At 42.9% G+C, this 18,564-nt stretch overlaps 1 protein-coding gene across 1 annotated transcript in view; it reads left to right on the forward strand.

The window, feature by feature from the left end:
• The first annotated feature begins 252 nt into the window (after positions 1-252).
• Positions 253-18,564, forward strand: part of PAQR3 (progestin and adipoQ receptor family member 3) — a 63,057-nt gene continuing 44,745 nt past the window's right edge. The window contains exons 1-3 of the mRNA XM_077476179.1: positions 253-319; positions 5,370-5,577; positions 16,255-16,417. Of these exons, the coding sequence (XP_077332305.1) occupies positions 5,393-5,577; positions 16,255-16,417 (348 nt within the window). The 5' untranslated portion in view covers positions 253-319; positions 5,370-5,392. The remainder of the gene's footprint in view (positions 320-5,369; positions 5,578-16,254; positions 16,418-18,564) is intronic.

Below are 18,564 nucleotides of genomic sequence, written 5' to 3' on the forward strand. Positions count from 1 at the left end.
GTAGCCCGACTTATAGAGATCACTACACCACAACTAGAAGAGGTGGGTGAATGTGTAACAGGTGAGATAACACATTGTATATAGGTGTTGTGATGTGTACTCTGCCTAATGCTCCCTTCACACACTTTGTACTACACACCATTGAATGCAGTACGAGCTCTTCTCCCATTGACATTACACTGACAATACATAGTAGCTGTCATCGCTCACACACTGCCGGCTCCTCCCCATTCAGAGCGCGATGACGTCAGGGAGGAGGACGGCGCAACTGGCAGGCAGGCCGGACCCGGATGGATCAGTGTTACATACGGAGATATAGGTAAAGGTGGGAGCCGGAGAGGGACAGCAGCTGGGGACAAGGACCGGATAGCGGGCAGGCTTAGCGCCACACACACCTGTACACATATACACCTATATTGGTGTAATCCTATGAAGTAGCTCTTCATCCTTGTATTGTGTGACAGCAGACCAATCCTAGGGCTGTCACGTGACGCCAAAAGAGTTCCATTGCCTCTTAGTCTCATAGTGTTCACCTATACACCTACCGCCCCCATCTGTCCAATCAAATCTCTCTCATTCATCATGTGTACAAGAAATCTGCTATTAAAGTATACTGAAAGCACTATATAGCCAAAAGGGAATATTTATTATATTACAGCTGGCAGCAATGATGTCATAGCAGCATTCCTTTTCTTTTTTTTAGGCTTTCTTTCATTGATTTTCACTGGGGTTGATCTGGCCAGTAAGTCTGTTGTTTTTCAAAAGAACAAGTTGCCCTGCAGATGTAGCAGTTAGAGGCTTGAGACAAACCATTTAATACTGACCAGCGGGGTCTCCAGCATTCATATTTAGGGGGGCAACTATAAAATGCAATGTATATATATATATATATATATATATATATATATATATATATATATATATATATATATATATATATATATATAATTTTTTATTTATTTATTTTTTCCAGAGGTTTTGTTAGAAAGAGAGATATTAGCCTGACATTGCAGGCGGCCACTTAGGTTAAAGAGCTTTGTTGTTCTTTCAATGTCAGTCTAACATACATGAAACAAATGCTCTTTATATCTAAGGCACTAAAATTGTATATTAAACCCCCGTACTTTATACTACAAAAGGAGCACAAATGACCCGAGGGATCTGGAGTAAAAACTGGACATACACTGACCTACCTGTCCACTGCACTGACGTACCTGTCCACTACACTGACGTACCTGACCACTACACTGACGTACCTGTCCACTGCACTGACGTACCTGTCCACTGCACTGACGTACCTGTCCACTGCACTGACGTACCTGTCCACTGCACTGACGTACCTGTCCTCTGCACTGACGGACCTGTCCACTGCACTGACGGACCTGTCCACTACACTGACGGACCTGTCCACTACACTGACGGACCTGTCCACTACACTGACGTACCTGTCCACTGCACTGACGTACCTGTCCACTGCACTGACGGACCTGTCCACTACACTGACGGACCTGTCCACTACACTGACGGACCTGTCCACTACACTGACGGACCTGTCCACTACACTGACGGACCTGTCCACTACACTGACGGACCTGTCCACTACACTGACGGACCTGTCCACTACACTGACGGACCTGTCCACTACACTGACGGACCTGTCCACTACACTGACCTACCTGTCCACTACACTGACCTACCTGTCCACTACACTGACCACTACACTGACCAACCTGATTCCTACAGTGGCCATTACACTGACCAACCTGATTCCTACACTGACCACTACACTGACCTACCTGATTCCTACACTGACCACTACACTGACTTACCTGATTCCTACACTGACCTACCTGATTCCTACACTGACCACTACACTGACCTACCTGATTCCTACACTGACCTACCTGATTCCTGCACTGACCTACCTGATTCCTGCACTGACCTACCCGATTCCTACACTGATCTACCCGATTCCTACACTGATCTACCCGATTCCTACACTGATCTACCCGATTCCTACACTGATCTACCCGATTCCTACACTGATCTACCCGATTCCTACACTGATCTACCCGATTCCTACACTGATCTACCCGATTTCTACACTGATCTACCCGATTCCTACACTGATCTACCCGATTCCTACACTGATCTACCCGATTCCTACACTGATCCACCCGATTCCTACACTGACCTACCCGATTCCTACACTGATCTACCCGATTCCTACACTGATCTACCCGATTCCTACACTGATCTACCCGATTCCTACACTGATCTACCCGATTCCTACACTGATCTACCCGATTCCTACACTGATCTACCCGATTCCTACACTGATCTACCCGATTCCTACACTGATCTACCCGATTCCTACCCCCTGAAGTTTGCAGTGTGTCACATCCTCAGCTCTGAGGTGTTCATGCTGGGACCTGTAGTCTTTCACTTTTGGTGTGAGGTAATCACATCTCCCAACAATGAAGAACTACAAGTTCCAACATGGACTCCTCAGATCTAAGTATGTTGCTCCCTTCAAAATTGAAGGACTATAAGTCCCAGCATGAACCCATGAGATCTAAGGGTTCATGCTGGGACCTGTAGGCCTTCATTAGGAGGATGGGATGAGTGGCAGTTCTGGGGGGATGGAATCACTAACTCTTACCTGTCCACTTGGTTCCCCCTGCCTGCATGCAAGAAAGGGGGGGGGGGGGGTGGCGGAGCCCCCCTTGCAGGGTGGTTAAATATAAATGATTAAAAAAATTATATAAAAATCTGATTTTTTTTTTTATTTCTTTAATGGGATTTTTTAGATTTTTATCAAATAAAATGCTTTTGGAGTAAAAATCTATCTAAAGATAGTTTTCTATTTAAGATACATTAATAATTTAGTATATTCAGCATGAAATGGAGCTTAGTGATGTAGCATGAGGCTGTATATTCTGCAATATTTACATTTATGGTAAACTCATTCAATGAATCCAAGCTCTACAAGGTGAGATAACATGCACTCCATTGATGCATTTACACAATGGCACAATAATCGTGAGATAAAACAACGTTCAGGAATATTCCTTTATCCCATTGTTTTGCAAATTATTGTACACTACTGTTTTACTAACCTGACAGCTTATTATTCTAAATTGGAAACCTTCATTTTGTTTGCAAATATTAAAGAGTCTAACTACCAGCAAGAATAAGTCCTTACATTTAAAGAGCGCCAGTCATTTCAGATCCATTATGGCAGCGCCTGTTAGTGGGTATCCGCTCACCTGCTTCCGCCACATCCCTCACCTTGTTGTGTCACTGCCACATCACCAGCCGTCCCAATAAAGTGAATGGGACTGTTGGTGAGTCAACAGCGGGTCAGAGGAGGAGCCACTGCGGGACAGAGATGACATTTGCTGTTTAACCACTAGCCGACCAGCCGCCACAGTTATACTGTGGCAGGTTGGCGCGACTGCACAAATCTCCGTAGCTGTACGCTGCTCCTTTAAGAAGTCACAGCAGGCGCGCACACTCACCCAGCACGTGCCTGGTGGGCGCGATGACCGCTGGGCACCTGCGATCGCTTGTGACAGAGCGAGACCCGAGATCTGTGTGTGTAAACCCACAAATCCCGGTTCTCTCAGGGGAGAGGAGACAGATCATGTGTTCATACTAAGTAACTTAGGGAACACAGTTAATCCCTGGATCACCCCTTAGTGTTAACCCCTTCCCTGCCAGTGACATTTATACAGTAATCAATGGCTATTTTTAGCTCTGATTGCTGTATAAATGTCACTGGTCCCAAAATAGCGTCAAAAGTGTCTGATCTGTCTGCTGCAATGTCGCAGTCCTGATAAAAATTGCAGATTGCTGCCATTACCAGTAAAAAAATGTAAAAATAATAAATTACATAAATCTATCCCCTATTTTGTAGACGCTATAACTTTTGCAAAAACCAATCAATGTACGCTTATTGCGATTTTTTTTTTTTTTTTATTACCAAAAATATGTAGCAGAATACATTTTTTAAAAAAAAATTTTAAACATTTTTTGTGGGTATTTATTATAGCAAAAAGTACAAATCATTGTGTTTTTTCAAAATTGGCGTTTTTTTTTTTATAGCACAAAAAATAAAAAACGCAGATGTGATCAAATACCACCAAAAGAAAGCTCTATTTGTGAGGAAAAAAAAGACATAAATTTTGTTTGGGTACAACGTCGCACGGCAGCGCAATTGTCAGTTTAAGTGATGCAGTGACGCAGTGCCGTATCGCAAAAATGGACTGGTCAGGGGGCAAATCCTTCCAGATCTGAAGTGGTTAAAAATGATGATTTAAATCGAGTTGATTTAAATCAAGCCTTTTTACTAGTGATTTAAGTTGTGATTTAAATGGATAGCTGCTTTGGGCCTCAGGAGCACTAGGCGTGGAGGAGGAGGAAGTTCAATCCTCCTCTGCTTTCAATGCTGTGCAGGGAGCAAGTCGTGGCCATGACATCAATGGTTGCTAGACGCCAGGCGACCCTAGCACCCAGGGGTCCTCAGAAGAAGAGGGTCAGGGCTGCTTTGTACAAACCCATTGCACATGGCAGGTAAGTATGACAGGTTTATTATTTTAAAGGAAAAAAATGAACCTTTTAATGTTATTTTAAAGCCCATTTCCAACTTGGGTAACAAATGTAGATAATTGGATCCCAGCAAGGATTAATTATCTAAAAATAAAAATAAAAAAAAGAACACAGCTCCAGCTACTATACCAAACTCATCTTGTAGGCTGTCCTGTAAGGATTCACTGATTCAGCGATGTGGTGCAGCTCCTCCTCTGGGGGAAAATGGATACCAACCCAATTCCTGTGAGCCTAAGGCAACAAAGGCTTTATCCTTTGCCCTGGGCTCACAGCAGAAAATTATGCCACATCATTACATGTCACCACTACTTTGCAGCATTTAGGAGGACCTGACGTCACCAGACCTTGCTGAAGACACAAGAATAAAGGTATGTATAGACTTTTTTTCCCCGTTCATTAGAATGAATGATGTTTGAATTGCTTCAGGACTCGCATCAAATAACATTAGTAAGGCTCTTAGCAGCGCTTTTAACTTAGCCCATACAATGCAATGACTGTTCGCACAGCCAGCGTTTACCTGCGGTGATCGTGGTCAGATGCAGGCAAACTGTGTTCAGCCAGGATAATCTGTTTTCGTAACCGCAGGTAATAGCTGGCTGTGCAAACAGTCGCACATAGATGACATCATTGCATTGTATGGGCTACGTGGCTCTTTACACACAAGTGTCATGCCAGCCACAGCAATCCACAGATTCTTGCCAATGGAATTCACAGTTATTTGTAATCACCTGTTAATACATTGTTTATTTATGTTTCAGGGCTCACAGAAATACCTGCCACCATGCACCAGAAGCTGCTAAAAAGTGCCCACTACATTGAGCTGGGTAGTTACCAGTATTGGCCAGTTCTTCTTCCCAGAGGAATTAGACTTTATACCTATGAACAGATTCCTGTTTTCCTTAAAGATAATCCATACATTACTGATGGATATAGAGCTTATCTACCATCCCGTTTATGCCTGAAAAGGTAAGATAAATAGTAACTGCATATTAGACGTTTGTTGCAAAGCACCCATAAACGTATTTGTAACCTGGTACCAAGTGTTGTGCCATATTTTTGGAAAATGCTATAAATCTATTCCCTATTTTGTAGACGCTATAACTTTTGCGCAAACCAATCAATGTACAGTTATTGTGTTTTGTTTTGTTTTTACCAAAAATATGTAGCAGAATACAAATTGGCCTAAATTGATGAAGACATTTTTTTTTTTTTTTTTTAAAGTATTATTTTATTTAGGTGTTTTATAGCAGAAAGTAAAAAATTGTCGCTTTTTTTTTTGTTTATAGCGCAAAAATAAAAACTGCAGAGGTGATCAATTACCACCAAAAGAAAGCTCTATTTGTGGGGAAAAAAAGGACATTGATTTTATTTGGGTACAGCGTCGCACAACCTTGCAATTGTCAACTAAACAGTGCCATATCTCAAAAAATGGTCTGGTCATTCAAGAGGTAAATCCTTCCGGGGCTAAAGTGGTTAAGGGCCTCGTGGCGTGGCCCAGTGAGAGCCCAGACCATAACCCCATAAAGATGCTGTGGATTGACCTCGAGAGCTGTTCACACAAGACATCCTACAAATGTGTCTAAGCTGAAGGAGATTTGTAAAGAGGAATGGTCAAAAATTCTTCCTAAACTATTCAATCAGCTATTAACTCCAAGGGTTCTACTGCACTGTGACTGTTAATGGGTGTGTTCAGTATATGAAGTTAGAATTGTATGTGCAATATGGGGGGGGGGGTATTTACCCTCCGCCACCCCCCCCCCCCCCGCCACCCCCATAGTGAACAAAAAATTCATTGTGTTTTTATCTATTGTTGACTAAGATGGGGATCAGATCACATTTTATGGCAAATTATTGCAGAAAACCAGAGAGGTTCACCTATTTTTTTTTTTCTTGCCACGGTTTATGCTAGTAAGCTGCAATTCTTTTTACATTTTTCTTCTTGAATAAAGAAGAAGTTCAGCCTGAGCTTTTTAGGCTGGGCTTCTCCTAAGGGTCACATTAGTGCAATTAGTTTTGCACTCCTGTTTTCTGCGGAGAGCGGTCTGAAGTCGGCTCTCTGCTGACGTCGCAGCCCTCAGTCAAGGCACCGCGTCATCCCGACTTCCCATGTCTGGATCCGCCAGCTGCCTTGATTGATGGCAGTCTCAGCAAGCCGCTGAGATGGATTCTCCCCGCCCCTCCACAGCTCATCGCTCCAATGAGTGAGGAGAAGCAGACCAGGAGCGATGCTGACTGACAGTGTTCGGTGGCTCGGTTCTCAGTGCAGAGATGGCGGAGGACAGCTGTAGCATCGATCTAATGCCCCATCCATCGAGGCAAGTATGATTAGTAAAGAAAAAAGAAACCCATACTTCTTTTACCCCCTTTCAACCCACCCACCCCGGCATCCTTTCAAAAAAATTTAAAAAATCAGTTGAGGTTGGAAGGTTCGGCAATCATGTGACCACACTGTGATTGGCTGTCACAGCGGTCACATGATTGTGAACTGGTCCCGCCGGCTACTGAGTGCACACTGAAAACTCTTTGTCTCTGTGCTAACGACAAATGATGGCCAGGTGGGAAATTCACCATTGGTGAAAAGTGCATCCAAGCAAAAACTGTCCCAAATTCCATAAGTTGAAATCCCCTTCCAAATTACCAGAGTGCACCCACGCATGTGACACAAATTCTGCTTACCAGAAGGTTAGACCCCAAGGCAAAGGAGGTCTAACAGTGCTTTTGGGGAACAAGTCCCACTAGAGGATGGATGGAATAATCAGCAGCCTCCAATCACACCACTTGTTAGCTGGATGAATGAGAGTGAGCCTCCACTCACATCAATGAGTAAATGTGTCATCCTCCACATCTACAATATGCCGTCCTGACCGATGGATCAGAGCCTGCACTCCCAGAGCCTGCTGCACAAATGAATGGATAGGCATGCATGTATCTCCACTCACTCAGCCTGCAACTAATAGCTGTCCTTTCCAGTAGATTAAACAGACAATCTACTGCTCAGCCACAGAAAAGACAGCATATAAAAGAGGGATGGAAAATCGCCCATAGTGTAGCAATTGCAATAGATTTATTTCAAAAATAGGCATCTACTCACATTGATGTAAAGTCAAATAGCATATCAAACTATCACATCCAACACCCCGGCGGGCGTGATGATGTCAGCGCCATAACTCAGCCCTACGAGTTTCATCCGAACGGATGTCATCACTAGGGCACTTCATTGCCCACAGTCGTTTTTGCTTGGATGCACTTTTCACTTAATTTTATTTGCACTGGACTTTTTTGATAGTGATATAATTTTTGGGATTATTTATAACTTTTTAGCACATTTGTAGTGATTATTTTATGACCGTGCAACACATATATGATTGTATAGTTACAATCACAGCCCATCTGTACCATGTGATTAACTGTGGCCAATCACAGCTAACCACAATAGTAAGCACTAAATTATTCCATTTAATTCAGTAAAAATGGTTGCTTCATTCACTAGTATAAGCAATCATATTGTTTTAAATGTTTTTACATACTGTCACCAGTGTCTCTGATCACCACCACACTAGTTCTATGATGATACGGTATTGCTTTGGTGACAGTATGTACAATTTTTAAAAAAACTTCAAAATTGTGACTTTTTTTATTTATGTAATTTCTTAATTTTCCAAAAAATACAACTTTAAAAACCTTGCTATGCCTCTTACTAAATACCTTGGACTGTTTACTTTCCAAAAAGAAGTAATTTGGGGGTTATTTGTATTTTCCTGGCATCAAGAAATGAGATGGGCCATCAGTACATCAGGCTTGATCAATTTTCAGATATATACAGTGTATACCAGTTTGTGGACTTTATACCTTCCCTACAGACTAAATAATAAATGCTGATTTGGGTTATTTTCACCAAAGAAATGTAGCAGAATACAGTTTGGCCTAAATTTTTGAAGAAAGAATATTTGCAAAATGTTATACACGAAACCAAGAAAAATAAGTTTGTTTTTTTTTTCAAACTTTTTGGTATTTTTTTTTCATTTATTTAGCAAAAAAAAAAAAGACTGGTGATTTAAATACCACCAAAAGAAAGCTCTATTTGTGTAAAAACAAAGATAAAATATGAGTACCGTGTTGCATGACCACGCAATTGGCATTCAAAATTTGACAGCCCTGAAAACTGGCGTGGGCAGGAAAGGGGTGAAAGTGCCCGGTATTGAAGTGGTTAAAGCCCACCCTTTTGTTGCCTCACATATGTGTTACAGGGGCAGCAAGAGGTTAAATATACTTTAAGGCTTAACCTTATCCTAATTAGGTCTAGTAAATTAACCTGGCGGTATGATTATTTTAGGTGCTGAAAGCGGTACAATTATGCATGGAAATTTGGGCGTTTTTATATTGTAGTCCTGTAATTCTTAGGAATAACTCACTTAAATCTGTCCAAACCAGAGTCTAGTAGACATCCCGGGTATGATAAAGTTTGAAAAATGAAATCATATATTATAATATAATAATTATACCAAATAATATAATAAAAATTATTCAATAATGTAATCAAATCAAAAACACTGAAATGTGCTCAGTTGCAGAATTGTCACTGTCATTACTTTTCAGTATTTGATGACGAATCTCCCCACAAATCGCTATCGCTCAATTTTGCGAGTGATTCTAATTTATTATCGCTATTTTCTAGCTGGTCTAAAATCACTTTTGATGTAAAGGGACAGTTTTGGTTACTATGGACAATCTCCAGGTTCCAGGCAGAAAAAAAAGTAGTAATAATATAAAACTACATGCAGGGCACTGGGCAGACCACTATGGACAAAAGGGATGTGAAATAATTACATACAGCAATGTAATCTGTAAGATTACATTATACTGTGTGTAATGTGTGTGTTTTACTTTTTGAACTTGGTGCCGCTCTCCGTTCCCATGCGTCGGAACCCTCGCAGGGAACGGAGCTCAGCTCTGTGATAGATCGAGCGGAGGACATCGCTGGATCCAGGGGATAAGGTAAGTAAACTCATCCTGGATCCAGTGATGCGATCCCAAGTCTGGTCCGGGGTTACCGCTAATCGTACTGAATGTTCACCCCGAGCCAGACTCTAGAATACAGCTGGGGGGGTTAATAGTTTTTTTTTTAATTGTACATCATGGGACACAGTGCCATAGTAATTACTATGTGGGTTATAGTCCACCTGCAGGTGCTGGACACTGGCACACCCTAAACAGGAAGTTTTCTCCCTATATAACCCCTCCCATACTGGGAGCACCTCAGTTTTTTTGCCAGTGTCTAAGGTGTTGGTCACGAGTGAAGATGTGCTGTGCTGAGCTCCACTGGAGCAATCCTTGCTGAGGCTTGCTGTGCAGCCGGATCTATTCAGTGTCTTTTAGGCCAAATTGAATGGTGCCGAGCCTCGTATCCGAAGAAACAAGGTTTTGCTTGTAAACGCTTCTGTTTTTTAGAGAGCTGGACCCAGGGATCCAGTACTTTTGGTATTAAGACCATAAAGCTTTACTGGTGGGGTGCTATTACAGGTCCAGGATCGTGGGTTCGCTGAGGGTCCCCGGTTTTTGAAGGTTTGTTAACGGAACCCACCGTGATGCAGACCTCTGGTAAGTTTGGTGGGTTTTGCTTCCTCCAGATACCCCCACCTGGGCTGAACTCTTCCCCTCTTCATGAGGCTGAGTATAAGGGAGAACTGGAAACGATCGGCAATGCCGTTTTCTTTCACCGCCTCTACTCGGCGGCGACTTCCAGGTCTCCTCCACGCCATCCCTCCTTCACTCACAAGCCAATCCCATCAGATTGGAGGCACGGGAAAACTCTTTTGACAGAGAAAAGAGTGGGGCGCGATTTGAGGTCAGGCAGGGCGTCCTCCAACACGGGAGTGTGTTTTAAGGTGAAGATTGGGTCTGTTGGTTTTACCACAGAAAACCCTGCGGCGAGAAAGGTAGGTGGAGTTTTCTAAGAAATTTTTTAATTTTCTTAAAGTAAATGTTGTCATGCCCAAGTGTCAGCACTGGCATAAAAGCAAAGAGGAGCATGAAAGAGGCTTTGGTGACACAGGCAGTTCCTATTTGACACATTTACAATTTGTATAAAAGGCTGAGCAGCAGTGGCTGGACTATTGCTCAAGCAGTGGATGCGATTTCTTCTGGTAGTACCTCTGCTTTGTGCATTGGGCTAAAGTCAGAAGGGGGGTTGAAACACCCCCAAAAAAGAGCTAAAAGGGTCTCCCTCAAGCTCTGGAAAGCCTACTCATTTCTACAAATGGAATCCTCCCCTGAGAGAGGGTGGCTGGTCAGAGTAAGCATTGAGGCCATGAAATGTTTGAAACTGTTTTCAACACTACAGCCCCTGTTTTATTTTACTAAAAAGATCTTTTTTCCTCAGCCATGATAGGAAAAAAAGAAAAAAGTTTAATCTTTAATCGCATCCCAGTATGGGTCAAAATGCAACAGGTTATCGTCCATTGCCCAGGACCCTCAAACTGAGGAACTAGGGGCGGGAGAACACTAATTCCCTCAGGGGACTGTGGTGAGGCTGATGACTCTTCTGAGATGTCAAATGTGGGAAAATCAGCTGTTTCAATCTTAAGATTGATGGCGCAATTTCTTGCCGAATTGTCCTCTCCACATTTATGTACCCTTAGCTGAGTGTTTGGGTTCACTAAAGCCTCCTCAAGCTATGCATGCCTTTTTCTGTCCATTCATTGTTGGAAAAGCTTTTTTGTATCTGAGAGGGTCACCCAGATAAGCATTGTTTTCACACTTTATCCTATGGTGGAGGAAATTCACTAAGTAGGGTATACCAGCAATTAACGCTGTTATATCCTCTGTGAATAAGAGTTTGACTTGTCCGGCAGACAATGCTCAAATGCTTAGGGATCCAATGGATACAAAGTTGTCATCTCTATTTTTTTTAAAACAAAAAAAACACTTTTTTTTTCTCAGGCAGATTGAGTGTCAGCCTGCGCTGACAGTAATTTCTTAATCATAGGCAGACCAGTTTAAACAGGTGTTCAAGGTTATCCTGCTCAGCAGGCCCAGGATCTGGCAGCTTTATGTTTCCAATAGTTGCTATGAGACATTCTGTCCTTTAGGCCTAGCCCCCTTCGCTAAGCACCATGCAGAAGCTCCTGGCTAGTCTAGTCTTCCTTTTGCGGTGAAACAGCTATTTGGGAATGTTTTGGATAATACATCCAAAGAAATTCTAGCGGAAAAAGTACCCCTTTTGCCATTTAAGAAAAGGAGTAAATGTATTTTCTTTTTTAAAGCTCCTTATTCTGTGCCAGGGGCATCAGCCTCCAGGCAGTCATGACGGCCTCCTCCGTCAGGTTCAAAAAGGTCATCCCCAGGGTTAACCCCAGGGACAAAAGAGGTCTTGGGGAGGAAACCTACAAGATACTGGAGCTCCTTATGAGGAGGCGCCCCCGTTCGCTCAATAGGGGGAATTCTTCTGCAGTTCTCAAGGATCTGGCAGGAAGAGTGTCAAGACGAATGGGGGACTTCCTCAATAGCTCCAAGGTACAAACTGGAGTTCCAAGCGTTCCCATCTCCTCGTTTTCTCAGATCAAATGTTCCTAAGGCCGCGTACACACGGGCGGACTGTTCACCCAACTTTGTCCGCTGAACAGTGTTTGGGCGGACAGTCCGCTCGTGTGTGGGCTTTCAGCGGACAGTTTCAGCGGACAGTTTGACGAACAAGGTTTTTCGGAAATTCCGTAAAACTGTCCGCTGAAACCTTGTTTGAGCGAACAGTCCGCCCGTGTGTAGGCTTGTTCGACAAACTAAGTTCCGCGCATGCTCAGAAAGGCTTAACACGCCGAAAGTTATAATGCAGTGTATAGGACGTCGTATTTTTCGTCCCGTCGTACGTGCCATTCACGTCATCGCGCACGGTTTCAGCAAACTGTTCGTTCGTCGTGTGTGGCCATGTCCGTCCATGCTAATTTTGAGCGGACTGTTTGCCGAAACTGTTTGACGGACAAAGTTGGGCGAACAGTCCCCGCGTGTGTACGCGGCCTAAGGATCCAGAGAAAAATAAGTCTTTCTGTCAAGCATTGGACCATCTTTTGGCAAAAACTGATCATGGTGGCCTCCATGCAAGAGCAGAGGTTGGGGTTTGATTAAATCCAAATGGACATTCTGGATCTCAGAAATCTCTAAATTCAGTTACTGAATATAACCACTCTTTTTTTTTGCATTGGAGTCAATCCAATCAGTTATCTCCATCCTACAAGGAGAACTTCTGGCGTCAATCGACATCAAAGATGCTTACCTCTATATGCCTATTTCCTCGCTCACTAGTAATATCTACTTTTCAAGGTGGAAAATCTTCATTTTAAAGTGCGTAGCTCTGCTTTACGGTCTAGCTACTGCACCTTGAGTGTTTACAAAGGTTCTGGCCCCTCTTCTAGCCAGATTAGCAGTTTCTCAGCCTAGGAAAAATCTTCTTTAAAACCATGAAAAGGGCTAAGATACTTGGATCTGATCATAGGTACACCCAGAAAAGGGTATTCTTACCCCAGGCAAAGATCAGCGCCATAATGGAACTGATTTAGGTGGTCGAAGCAAAATGAATTCTTCTATTCAACTTTGCATGTTGGGAAAGATGGGGGCTTCATTCGAGGCTGTTCCTTATGCTCAGTTTCATTCAAGACTGCTGCAAAACATTATCCTATCGGCTTGGAACAAAGGGTTCAAGCTCTAGATTCCCAATGTGTCTGACTCCAAAGCCTCCTGCCACATCACCCTGAAAGCGCCAGATCTCATCTGATCTTGGAGGCTAAGCAGGATCGGGCCTGGTTAGCACCTGGATGGACCACCTGGAAATACCAGGTACTGTAGGCTGGTTACGCCGGAGCCTCAGTTTATGGTTAGTATCCAAAAATCTGCAAAGGGGAAAATCCTTCCTTCAGTTACCACGGAAGTGTCCCAGATCAGAAAGGACCTTGCCCATTATCATTCTAGAAATTCAGGCAGATTACTTGGTTCTGAGGGCCTGAACGTTCAGTTTTGCGGTATTGTCCTGCCAGGATTGAATCTGACTATGCAATGGCCTATGTTAATCACCAAGGGGGCACAAGAAGTTGCGCGACCCAGAGAATTGTGAATCCTATCCTATCTTGGGCAGAAAACAATGTACTTTGCCTATCGGAGGTCTTCATTCTAGGAATAGAAAATTGGCAGGCAGATTACTTGAGTTGCCAGCAGTTGTTCCCGGGAAAAATGGTTCCTTCACCACAATAACTTCCTGTCAATATGTCAAAGATGGGGGATCCTAGACATAGATCTGTTTGCGTCCAGGTTCAACAAAGAAATCGATAACTTTGTGTCAAAAACAATGGATCCACTAGCATGCGGAACAGATGCCTTGCTATTTCCGTGGAATCGGTTCTCACTGATTTATGCATTCCCTCCTATTCTGCCTGTGCCCATGACTTCTTCGCAGGATCAAGCAGGGAGGGAAGTCGGTGATTCTTGTGGCCTCCAGTGGGGCCCTGGAAATCTTGGTATGCAGGGATTGTAAAGATGATGGTAGGGGACCCATGGACCCTACCGCCATTCCATCCTACTTTTATCAATGCAAAATTTAACAGTTTGGCTATTGAGACCCACACTCTGAAGAAATGTGGGCTGCCAGGTTCAGTGGTTCTATCTTGGTAAATGCAAGGGAACCGGCCTCCATAATTATATATTATGGAGTCCAGGAAGCATATGTCTACTGGTGTGAAACCAGGGGTTGGACCCAGGAAATAGGTCAAAGGTAGAATCCTTGACTTTCTGCAGATGGGGTGAGAAATAAAGCTGGCCTTGAGTGCTTTCTAAGGACAGGTCTTGGCCTTATCTGTATTATTTCAATAACCACTTGCTTCGCTTTCTTTGGTTGGTAACTTTATTCAGGGGGTAACACGGCTTAATCCCCGGTAAGTTCACCCCTGAACCCTCTGGACTTGAATTTAGTTTGGCGGCATTACAAAACAGCCTTTTTTGGACCGATGCAGCATATTCCCTTGGTGTTTGTTTGACAAGGAAACTATTTTTTTCTGTTAACCATATCTGCTACAAGAAGGGTATCAGAATTGGCTGCTTTTTCTTGTAAAGAGCCATATTATTATTATTGTTCACAAGGATAAGGTAGTATGGCGTCCTCATCCAACTTTTTACCAAAGTTAGTATCAGGTTTTTAATCTAAACCAGGATATTGTTCTATCTTCATTTTTTCCAGAACCCTGTTTATAGAATCATTAGATTCTATTGATGTGGTAAGAGCAGTCTACTTAAAGACAACTGCTCAGATTCAGAAAACTGATGTTTTGTTCATATTGCCCCAAAGTCCTAAAAGAGGACAGGCAGCATGGAAATCTACTATTCTAAATGGATTCGACAAGTATTTGTTCTAGCTTATGGTTTAAAGAGGTAGTTGCTACCCTCTCAAATCAAAACGCACTCCTCTAGGGCTCTTAGTGCTTTGTGGGCAGTGCATCACCAAGCCTCCATGGCTTAAATCTGCAAGGCCGCAACTTAAGCCGCGTACACACGGGCGGACTGTCTGGCCAACTAAGTCCGTCACACAATCCGACAGACAGTCCGTCCTACTTTTGAATGAACGAACTTGACCACACACGATGAACAGACAGTCCGTTGAAAGCTTGCGCGATGACGTGTACAGCACGTACGACGGGACTAGAAATACGACGTCCAATACACTGCAATGCAACCTTCGGCCGTGTAAATCCTTTCTGAGCATGCGCCATACTTAGTCCGTCCAACTTGCCTACTCACGAGCGGACTGTCCGCTGAAACCAAAGTTGGACGGACAATATTACGGAAATTCCGAAAGACTTAGTCCGCCAGACTGTCCGCTGAAAAAGTCAGCTGAAGCTCACACACGAGCGGACTGTCCGCTGAAATGTGTTTCAGTGGACTAAGTTGGACAGACAGTCCGCCCGTGTGTACGCGGCCTTAGTCTTCAATCCATACATTTACCATATTCTATCAGGTGGATGTAAAAAAGACATGAGGATGTCGCCTTTGGGTGCAGTGTACTGCAGGCAACAGTATAAGTCCTCTGATCTCATGGTGCCCTATTTTTGTTGTGTCTCCCTCCCCTCCGTTGGCATTGCTCTGGGGCATCCCACATAGTAATTACTATGGCTCTGTGTCCCGTTATGTACGATTAAAGAAAATAGGATTTTTATAACAGCTTACCTGTAAAATCCTTTTCTTCTGAAGTACATCATAGAACACAGAGGTCCTGCCCCTCTTTCTAGTATTGCTTTGCTACAAAACAGAGATGCTCCCTGTATGGGAGGGGTTATATAGGGAGGCAACTTCCTGTTTAGGGTGTGCCAGTGTCCAGCACCTGAAGGTGGACTATAACCCACATAGTAATTTCTATGGCTCTGTGTCCTGTGATGTACTTCAAAAGAAAAGGATTTTACAGGTAAGCTGTGAAAATCATATTATTATTTGCTTAACCCCATAAGTGTGAATTTCAGTAGCAGCCATTGACCAGTAATCATGTTTCTGTAAAAAGACTTTATTTAATTGGATACTGTGGGTTATTGTACTTGGCACTTAAGTTTGCTCTTTGTAGATTAGTTTTATGGTACCATGTACTTTACTAATTTTAACATTTTATTTCTTCTCCAGCCTTTTCATCTTGTCCAATGAAACTGTGAACATCTGGAGTCACTTGCTAGGCTTCCTACTATTCTTTAGTTTAGGTATTTATGACATGATGTCTGTTTTGCCTTCTGCAAATGCTTCCAGGGAAGATTTTGTTATCTGCTCTATCTGCCTATTCTGCTTTCAGGTAAACCTATTTGTTATAAATACAAAACGTTTTTAAGGTATAGTTTTCCAGCACATAATTTTTTTTCCCTTACCTGCTAGAACACCACTCAAGAGAAGTCCTCCTCTGAAGTTGAAAGGGAAGCCAATCCTTTCTGCAGCGACAATTTCCTTGGTCCACAGCAACCCTCAGTGATTCCCCTTCCTACTTCCATGTGATTTCATTACAAAGTAGTGATGTGGAGGTTGAATACAGGAACTAGTGAGGCCAAAGAGATTGACAGGGTTTTGCAGAAAGGGGCTGGAGCTTAGAAATGTTCTAATGCTAGATTTTAATATGTTGAAATTTTATTTTTTATTTTTATTTTTTTATGTACTACTTAAAGTATTTAACCCTAAATTGTTATTCACTGCCAGCCTCTCTATTAGAGGCTGGCATACCACACTATCCAAGTCCTTTTTAAAAACAAGTGCTCTAAGTACCTCTTTAGAGCTGCCTTTAGGCCAGTCACGTGACTCGTGGCCACTTTAGAGCTCCTAGACATCGCTTCATCAGGAGGGGCCGAGACCTCCCTCTGACGTCAGCCGGGAGATCACGTGACCTCCTGCAGAAGCGATTTCTCTGAGCTTTAAAGCGGCCACAAGTCACGGGACTGGCCCGAAGACGGCTCTAATGAGGTTTTTAGAGCGCTCGTTTTTGCAAAGGGCTTGGATAGTGTGGTATGCCAGCCTCTAATTGAGGGGCTGGCAGTGAAAATTTTAGGGCTTTTATTTTTAATAGTAGCGGCGGGGGGGAACAGAGACTCAGAGAACATGCTGACATGTAGGAAGGAGGGGGGAGGGGGGAAAGAGGAGAGCAGAGAGGACAGCTACGTCTGACAGAGGGACACACTTTGACCACGATGATCAAGGCTGAGTAGCCCTGGTTATTGTGGTCAGTTTAGAGAGGGGCATACATTAAGCGGCAGATTTAGGGAGGTTTTCTTTTACAGTTTAGAGGGGGGATGATTGCACAACACAAACACTGTGCTGTGTAATCTGCTTTAAAGGACCAGAATCTGAATATTTTTTTTGGGGGATTAACAAACACTTTAAGTAGCGGTTCAGCCTTAGATCTGGTTTGTAAGGCAAATGATCCTTATGGGCCATAGGGAACCAATCATGTTATTACTGTCAGCTATAACACTCATGCATGTGATCATTCACATGCACCCTGGAGGCTTCATTGAAAAAATAAGTCTTTAGCCTGCAGAGAAATACAGCTACCTTTGGGCTTCAGTGAGATCTGTAATGTCATCTATTTAATCGTGTAATTGTCAAATACAATTACATCATTTAAAATTTAAATAGAAAAAAATGTTTACTTTTTTTTCATAATTTTCAGCCTATAATAAAATAGTTTACCAACTAAATGTCCTTATTATTTAGGGTACGCATGTTAGTCATAGTTAACCTTACCATTAACGTACCATAGTTAATATAGTTAACGGTATGGTAACTAAGACATGCAGATGCTGCTATTTGGCTTGGGCATCTAGCCATCAATGACCTCCGGACACAAAAGCAGAAAGTATAAGAAGAAAAGAAATCTCCCATTCCACATCACACAGCCTCCTTCGTATCTTGTAAACCAAATTTAAAGAGAAAGTAAAGTATTGTTTAATTGTATCTACAGGTAAGCCTATAATAAGGTTTACCTGTAGGTACTGGAAATATCTCCTAAACTCGCACCGTTTAGGAGAAATTTACTATATATGCCACAGATGACTTCATCTGCGAATGCGCTCTGAATGAATGGCCACCCGTGCTGTTTCTTTAAGACCCTGTAGAGTTATGTAATTTGCGGCTCCAGCCAATCACAGCACCAAAGCCCACAAACCCGGAAGAAACACTTGGAAAGATGTTAGCCTTCTCAGCGGTGTGTGTGGGTGCCTCGGCGGGGCTTCGTTTTAAGGTAAGTATTTCATAATGAGCCAGTATGTAATGCATACTAGCTCATTATGCCTTTGTTTTGCAGTTTTTTTTTATTTTTTATCGGGTTTACAACCTTTTTAAGTATGACCAAGTGTAAAAAATAGCGCCACTCAAAACGCCTCCCATTCATTCTTCCATTGGTTCAACATGTGTTGCTGTACAGTTAGTGGTGTGCGCTCCCTAATTTTGCTATTG

This window comes from Lithobates pipiens, unplaced genomic scaffold (genome assembly GCF_037356315.1).
Source record: "Lithobates pipiens isolate NorthernLeopardFrog02 unplaced genomic scaffold, aLitPip1_a1.2 Scaffold_13, whole genome shotgun sequence".
In the NCBI taxonomy this organism is placed as follows: Eukaryota; Metazoa; Chordata; class Amphibia; order Anura; family Ranidae; genus Lithobates; species Lithobates pipiens.